Below are 8,590 nucleotides of genomic sequence, written 5' to 3'. Positions count from 1 at the left end.
GTCGTTTACGCGCACATGAATGTATTGGGGAGGAGATCGAACAGTCACGCCTCTAGCGGCACGCTTCAGCTGTGGGGGCAACAAACCGAATTTTCTTGTTTGTTTTTGATCAGCGATATCGAAGATGACGATTCGAAGGCCGGCATTGGTCAGAGCGAAGCGCTCCTGTCCAGGCCGTGCTTGACGAGGTTCAATTTCTTTGTTATGCCTCGATAAAGCGCCCCCTATAGTTCGATCTCCTGCCCAATACCGATCCAGTGTTACGGCGTAGTTATTGCCTTCTTTCTTGGTTACTCATATGTCCTTCGTTCGTTTGGCACGTGAATTTGCCCTGCAGCGAAGCGCCAAAGCCGTGTTAACCCTAATGATGTCCAACAGGGACATATTTGATTGTATGAAGTTGTTTTAGAACTGTGTTTGATGCCTTGAGTTTAAAAGAAAAACAATGTAACCAGTCAATATTTTCATTTACCTGCCTGAAAAGCGTTCCACGCTATTGGTTACATTAGATTTATTCACAACAATTTCTCTTATCATCGAGCCCAGAGAAAAACAATTGCACCGCCTTTCACCTTAGGAGTGCCTTACCCGAAGTCAAGTTTCGACTGATTGCCATCTGCTTCGATTTGTAATAGCACACTTCCGCCAACTACAGCTCAAGCGTACATCATATTAACTCAATGGCCGAGACGCTGCACCCTGCTGCCCAGACCTACACTTCCGTGTTTGTAGTAAGGGGACTAACATACCCATAAAGATGGCGGATGTTACTTTCCTGACAATGTGACGTCACGCAACACAATAGCATCACGTGACACTGTGGCGTCACGTAGCACCATGGCGTCACGTTAAACATTAGAGCTATTATAATGTACGCTAGAGGTTCAACTGGCGCTAGTGTCTATGCGACTTCCGGGAGGCAAATTGAAGCAGACAGCAACCAGTCTACATTTGCGGTGCTCCTGTGCATTCCTATGGGAAAACGCTCGTGCATTTTGTCTCTTCGCCGGAAAACAACATGCATAAGTTTTGTTATTTGTGTCGTACCGAATAGTATGTACCTTTATTGGTATTGTGAAAGTGTAATTGCTTTAGTTACAACATTTTTCTTTACCGCTGAACGATGTTAAACATCGCTATATTTCAGGCCCAAACCTCTGTTCCACGGCAGGTATGTAAAAACGAGCGACGGTTCTAAGCAAAATAACGATCGAAAGGAATGCAGAGTGTGTTCAAGCTTCGCTAGCATTCCGGTGGTGCTTATAAATTGCTAATATGCCCGTCCTGTCATTATATGAAAATGACTCCGTCATGTGCATCTTTACGATCGGTTAAAAAACATTTGAACAAAAAAATAAAGTACGTTGGCCACACAAGGTGTGTCTTTTTATTATATCCTATGTCGGGCAGCTTTTATCGGGCACCTGTTCTCTGGCTTCTCCCTATTTGGGAAGATTTGGAGCGTGCGGGTGATGCTTTGAACCCAGAATAAGCATCTTCGCACATGAGTAGAAAGAATAAAGCAGTGCTTATTTAATGGAAATCGGACTATATTACGTGGCTTTCAACTTATTTTGATCATCTGCATGAACAAGGAGTTACTTATCCAGTGTTACTGCGAAGTTCTTGCTGTCTCTTTTGGTTCTCCAGATGTCCTTCGTTCGTTTGGCACGTATATCCCCAATGCTAGAAAGCGCCGACGCTGTGTTCGCGCTAGCAGTATCCGACAGTGCACATAAATACACGTACGAAGCAGTTTTAGCACCGTTTTGCAGGCCACGAATTTAAAATAAAAACGCTGTAAGTGACCAATTGTTTTGTCTGCGTGACTGATAAATGATCCAATCTGCCTAGTACGTACGAATTATTCGTGATATTTGCCCTTATAATCGAGCGCAGAGAGAAAATGCACTGGCTCTTTCCCATAGAAATGCATTACCGGAAGTCAATTTCGGACTGGTTGCTGTCTGCTTCAATTTGCCGCAGCACACTAGCGCTAGTTGATCCTCTAGCGTACATTATAATAACTGTATGCGTTAAACTAAATGACAGTTTTCTTTTAGCAGATACATTTTCACGACCAATATAGGGGAGAAATTCCTTCGATAAATTTAGCAGAAAAATTAATGTCACGAGACATGGTTACGTGAAATTCTGACGGTTCAATGTCATGACGCTTTGATTACCCCTCTACCTTTAGCAGAGAAATTTTCTCGCTAAATTTAGCGGGCCACTGCGCACACAAAGCACACGGGGGAAACGCCTCAAATCTTGCTATAAAAGCTATCGGGGTAAAAAAAAAAGAAGAAACGTGAATGACAACATTTATTTTATGTTCTCTACTGTACTCCTGGTCCTGTCTGCTTGTCTTTTATTTTCCTTGGTTCTTTCGTCAAGATTCATCCGATCAAGCCGACAGGCGGAGCGCCGTCCCGCGTCATTTGCCGGAATTAACGACATTCTCTCCCCGTGAGCTCTCCGGCCATTTCTGATCCCCGCAAGAGAGCTCAGGTGAGAGAGAGAGAGCAATGGCTTTGAGTCGACAAGTTCCAGCTTGTTTTTCTTCTTCTTTTTCTTTCTTTTTTCATCGATTTCCTCTGTTCTCGTCCCATCAGTGGAGTAAAGTGTATGCGCAACGTCGCTCCCCGGAGTCAGTGACCCGGTGTAACATAATCCCCTGATTTAGAAGGATCGGCGCGAAAGGTCTTGCAGATTGAAATGTTCCCGAACGCCTTTATGTATCATTTTTGCCCCCTGCGTTTTTTTTCCTATCTTCTATACATTGATCCCACCTTACGGGAAACGCAAATCAGTTCCCAACTCCGCATTAAAAGTAGTCACCGACGTCATCCACTCTTTCCCGGCCTACGTTATTTTTCTTATTAATATGATTTTAACTTTGAAAGAAGTATGAGAAGCAAATGAGGTTAAATGAGATGGGAGAGGATAGTGAACGCGAGTTCCCGCCTCCACTTTGTACGGTTTGAGGATTTGGGCCACTCGCTAGGAGGAGGGAACATGTAATTTAAGATAGAGGTTATAGACTAGTATGATTTTTGTTTTGCAGGAGCAGACAATTACAGATCCCCTCGGTCGTGATTTAAAAGCACTTTCATTTTTATCTGGTTAGGGGTACTGCACGGTTCTTCTTCTAGGGAATCATCAACCACCTTTCGGATGCCTGGTATGATTGCTCGAAAAACAACACAGATGGATAGGAAGGTTTGTAGAGTAAGACAATAGGACTTTTTCAAAAGTGTGAGTCGTCTCGTAGCAGCTGCGCCAATTATATCATTCTATCATTGTTAGGCAGATCCTTTAATCCTTTATTGGACACGAGCGCTGACGTCAGCGTTCGGTGAAAACACGGGTCCGACCAGGCGCTTTATGCCCAAGAAACGGCGGCCGTCAATGTTGCCTGATGGGGTTTTCAAAAAGGATATATTATCTCAGAGGCGCCCTCGGGCAAACTTTCCGCTGCCTAAAAACCACTCGTAGTAGAAAACAAAGTTGAAATAAACGCTCTGAGGGCTACTTACTATAATTCGAGCCTTCAACTCCGTAATAATATCACCTCGGGAGTTTCGACGCCACATTTCGCCAACGTATGTAGCTCAAGAATTTTATTTGGCCAATGTTTCCTTACTAATGAAAGTAAGACGACAGAAACAAGTTTTAACGGATGTTTTGCCTCGAATTTTCGGGATTCACATCCGTGAGGTTTTTAGATTCTTGCACTACAATGACCACTCTTCAACAAGTTTCTTCTAAGATTTTCAAAAAGAGTGTTTGCAGTTTATTGATCGGTCTCAGATGGAACTTCTCTCAAAGTCTCGACATGACACCAAATTTGTTTCTAAAATGATATGCTTTGTGAATAGTAAAAGTGCCAGCACATATATTTTCTAATCACTTTCAGAAACTGAATAAATCAAATCAATCAATCAATCAATCAAATCTTTATTCAACATTGCACAGATACTGGGGGCGCAGACAAAAAGCCTATAAAAGGCTTGACTAAAGGTTTGCGCCTCCTACAAAAACTTAGCATTGCAACAGGGGCACGTCATAACAAAAATAGATAATCACATTGGAGGTGCGTCTCAATGTTGCGAACAAAACACTGTAAGAGCGGTATAGCAACAAAAAAAAAGAGAACATACTGTGACTTGCAAATGCTAATCAACAGTTAGATTATTTAATAAAGAAGGTAAGTTAAAACGAAGCATATGACGACCGTAATTTGTACGTGTTTGTGGAATAATCCAGTGACAAGTGGAACGTATATCGTGTGTGTGTACCTTACGTTCTAGATGTGAAAAATTTAAAATTGCCATGCTATGTTGCCTAACGCTCATATTGTACCGTTTTAGTAAAATATTGTTAAATAATTGAGGTATTAGAAGTATTTTGTGTGTTTCAAAAACAGACTTTGTATGGGCATCATATGGTATGTTTGCTATGATTCAAATGTTTCGCTTTTGGATTACATGCAGTTTGTTTATGTTGGAGAAAGTCGTTGTCCCGCAAACCATACAAAAACAATAAGAAATTACAAAGAAAAATAATGAGTTGTACAAAAATTTCTGAATACATTGAGGCATAAAATAACGTAATTTAGATAGTACACCTACAATCTTGGAGATTTTTTCGACGGTCATATCAATATGCTGATTCCGTGTGAGATGGTCTTCAAATAATACTCCTAGGTTCTTTACCACTGAAACGATTTGAATGGATTCTTAGCCAAGCTTAAGGTCGAGAGTGGGAACATAAGGATACTTATTTTGGGGTCTCAAGAGTACTGCATGAGATTTGCTTGTGTTTATGGTTAATGAATTTGAAGTGGCCCAGTTTTGAAGCAAGCGCAAACAATGGGAAGCTTATTCTTCGAGGTCAGACACTTGTGCGGCCCTAAAGAATAAACTGGTGTCGTCGGCGTAAATAACGAATCTTGGGTTAGAATCAATGCAAGCAATGTCGTTGGTTTAAAGATTAAAGAGTAAAGGTCCTAATGTGCTACCTTGAGGAACACCGGCAGAAATGGGTTTGAGCTCTGATAATTCGTTATTTATTACTACTTGCTGACAGCGAAAATCTAGATATGATTTGAATATTTGTAAAAATGAACCACGAAAACCGTAGGAATCAAATTTTAAAAGCAATGTTTTATGATTTATGGATTCAAACGTTATTGAAAAATCTATAAACACACCAAGTCTAATTGCTCTGTTTTCAAAAGATCCCAAAATTAGGTCTTTTTGAGTGAGAAGGGCAGTCTCTGTTGAACGACGCTTTCGAACACCGTGTTGGCAGGGTGTCAATAAGCTATATTTATCACAAAAAAGGCGAATTTGTTTGTAAATTATCTTCTCTAGGCATTTTGAAAAAAAGAAATGGAAGAATTGATATTGGGCGATAGTTGGATATATCATTTTTGCTTCCTCCTTTATGAAATACAGTTACTTCGGCCATTTGCATGCTCTTTGGAAAAATTCCTTACGCGAGGCAACTGTTAAATATATGTCCAAGATAGGACTGACCAGATCTATTACATGTTTTATTGGGTAAATTTGTAGATTATGCGGATCACGTGATTTACTGTTGCGGAGAGTCAAAAGGTAACTTATAATTTCATATGCGTCCGTTGGAAACATATAAGCACTGTGGGAATTACGCGAGCCCAAGTACTTCATACAATCTGGATCATGGTCGCTCTTAATTAAGGACACATATTAGTCATTAAAGCAGTCGGCTATATTTTTCAGATATTGTTTCATTATTTGATATAATTTCAATAGTATGATTTATGGCTTTTCTGCCATTCAAAATCTGGTTTATTTGTTTCCAGACGAGATAGTAATCCATGGCTTGCGAGCTTTTCTTGGTATTTTGTATGCTTTATATGGGAAACACTGAATATATAATGATGTAAATGTAGTAATACCAGCATTGTACGCGTTTTCTGGATCAGTGTCCTGATAAACATGACTCCAATTCACATCTTCGGGACTGGTTCTAAAAAGTTGAAGCGTACTATCGTTTATGCTTCGGTATGTTTCATAGCAAGGTTTGTGTCGTGCTATATCGGTGTGACAGTCGGCAAAAAGAAAAGTTGGCAAATGATCGCTTATTTCAGTAGATATTACCCCTGGCAGAGACGATGAGATATGCATGTTTGTAATGAATGCATCAATCGACGTTGATGCCCTCTGTATGCGTGTTGCTTCTTTTATGACGTTTGAAAAGCCATTGCGTTCTAGTATTCTATTTATTTCACGCTCTGCTAGAGATGGGGATAAAAAGTCGATGTTTAGGTCGGCTCCAAGGATTAAATTAAGCTTGTTTTCGCTAATCCAAAATAAATATTTATCAAGAAAAGATAAAATGCTAGAGACGTTTCCGTTTGGGGGGGGGGGGGGGAGGGGGGCGATAGACAACAGAGAACACATTTTGACCACATTTCATGGATAGCATTTCGCAATCACTATCAACTCTTGAAAAACCGGGGATAGCAGAACATTCAAAAGACTTTTTGATAGCTATCTTAACCCCTCTTCCTCTTTTATCTTGGTGATTTTGAAGGAAAGGGCTATGCTGCGGCAGTTCAATTACTTTGCTTATCGATTTGGTACCATGTTTTAGTTATCATAATGATGTCGAAAGTGAAATCTAGCATGCTAAGGAAGGCTGCTATGTCATCATTTTTATTTCGCAGGGATTGAGTGTTTAGGTGGAAAAAGGAAGTGTGCTTCTTGTCTCTGGCGAACAAAGCGCTCACGTAAGCGGGCGTCAAAAGGGAAGATTGCATGACAATTTTGCAATGAGGTTACACCTGGTGCAGTTCGGGTCTCAGATTACTTTATCTAAGTCACCCACGCAAGCCACCCAAACCACCTGCGAAGTCTCGTCCTTCCTAGCAAAGATGCGGCCGTTCTTTGTCCACACAAATTTCCATAGCTTTTCCTTTCTTCTTGCCACTGCCATTCCCAGCAGTTTTCTGAGAGTAGGGCACAAGCTTTCGTTTATGTAGATTGGTACATTTTCTTTGTGCCCCAGATGTCTAGTGGTGACCTTTGTCTTTCTCACTTTCGCAAGCACAGCATCACGTTTTGTGCGATTGTGAAATTGGACAACCACTGTCGGGCATGTCAAGTTCCTCGTCGGAACACGGTGGCAGACGTCAACATCTTCTTGAGTGATAGGCTCATTAATTATCTCATTTATTTTTTGTAGCATGTCAGGAAGATGCTCGTTCTGCTCTACCTGAAGTCCCTTAATGTCAATGTTTTTGTTCCGGGAGTACTTCTCAAGATCAGTTAAACGCCGCTCCATGTCAGACAGTAGTTTTTTCAGCGAATCACACTGGGAGGACAGTTCAGCATTCTCAGCTTTCAGCGTCTTGTTTTCTTCTTTCAGCGCTGTGCACTCGGTAGTCATATCATCGTACTGCTTGCTGCAGAAGTTAATGCTTGACTGTAATTCTCGGTTTTCTTTCCGGAAATCCCGCTCTAGTGAGCTGCACATGGCTGCAATGTCCTTCCGAAAATCTTTCCTTAACTCATCGCGCATCTTTTCAACCGCAGTAGGCACGACCAAGACAAAATTGGCAGAATTGGCAGCGACAGCAGGAAACACTCAGGAATGTTTTTAACAAAACAAAAGTGGTGAGACCTGTATGATGGCAAGAAAGTGTGCTCAGTCGAACTGCTCCCGTTGCCGCTGACGCTGCCAAGTGACGAGATGTTGGTCGCCGGCCCTTAAGTAGGCGCTCTTCCCTGGCGGTGGTATCGCCTCGTGTCACACGGGGGCGGGGAGGTGTCGTTGATAGTGGCAGGAACCCAGTCACCGCTGCCGATGACAACGATGATCCGTAGATCCCAGGACAGCCGGGGGCGAGGGGCGATTTTTGTATGATGGTGAGAAACAGTGCTCAGTCGAACTGCTCCCGTTGCCGCTGGCGCTGCCAAGTCAAACAATCTTCGCAACTATAACCATGGTATGTTAACGGAAATGAAAACAAGCCGTACAGTAGTCGTCCCATTTAAATTACCTCTCAGTTCAGCAAAATGGTCGAACATTTAATTACAAATCACAATACTGGGGTTTTTGTTTTTTTGTTACAAGTCTCAAATATTGAAGACGCGTACAACAATGTTGTGTGGCTAAATTTCTCATCTTAAACAAGTCTACTTGTACGTGTGTGACCTAGGTAAGCTCGCTAACAACGGCACTAACCAAGAAACTTTGTGACATTTAAACCTAAAAATAAAAGCTGTCTTTTCGTTTTATTCTCTTCTTCACCCAACTCGATGGCGTATTCAGAAGTATCGAAGTTTTGGCGTAGTCACAGAGATAAAATCTTTCCGACGATAATCAAATATGGCTCGTAAATTGGGCACGAGTATTTTCGGAGGACTGTTTTTGGGATCGTGGCGATCAATGCCATGAGGAGAATTCTGCTTGCAGCTTGAGTCCACTTACTGCCTTAACAGCAATAGTCGAACAAAACATCTCCACATCCTGGGAAATTACCACTGCCTTCCCTGCCTCTTGGCCGAACGCATATATCTTAATCCAGACTACCATA

At 41.7% G+C, this 8,590-nt stretch overlaps 1 protein-coding gene across 1 annotated transcript; it reads right to left on the bottom strand.

Moving 5' to 3' along the window:
• Positions 1-6,852: 6,852 nt before the first annotated feature.
• On the bottom strand, positions 6,853-7,572 carry LOC120846444. The gene has a single exon (XM_040218207.1). It carries the CDS (start codon positions 7,570-7,572, stop codon positions 6,853-6,855), a length of 720 nt encoding a protein of 239 aa, XP_040074141.1.
• Between the last annotated feature and the right edge of the window lie 1,018 nt (positions 7,573-8,590).

The sequence above is a fragment of the Ixodes scapularis genome, unplaced genomic scaffold (assembly GCF_016920785.2).
Source record: "Ixodes scapularis isolate PalLabHiFi unplaced genomic scaffold, ASM1692078v2 PGA_scaffold5__190_contigs__length_132052651, whole genome shotgun sequence".
Classification (NCBI taxonomy): Eukaryota; Metazoa; Arthropoda; class Arachnida; order Ixodida; family Ixodidae; genus Ixodes; species Ixodes scapularis.
The sequence above is the reverse complement of the archived record's forward strand: the minus strand, read 5'-3'. Positions and strand labels throughout refer to the sequence as shown.

Coding starts and splice junctions, on each gene's coding strand:
- LOC120846444 (XM_040218207.1), bottom strand. CDS start 7,572: ATGCGCGATGAGTTAAGGAAAGATTTTCGGAAGGACATTGCAGCCATG.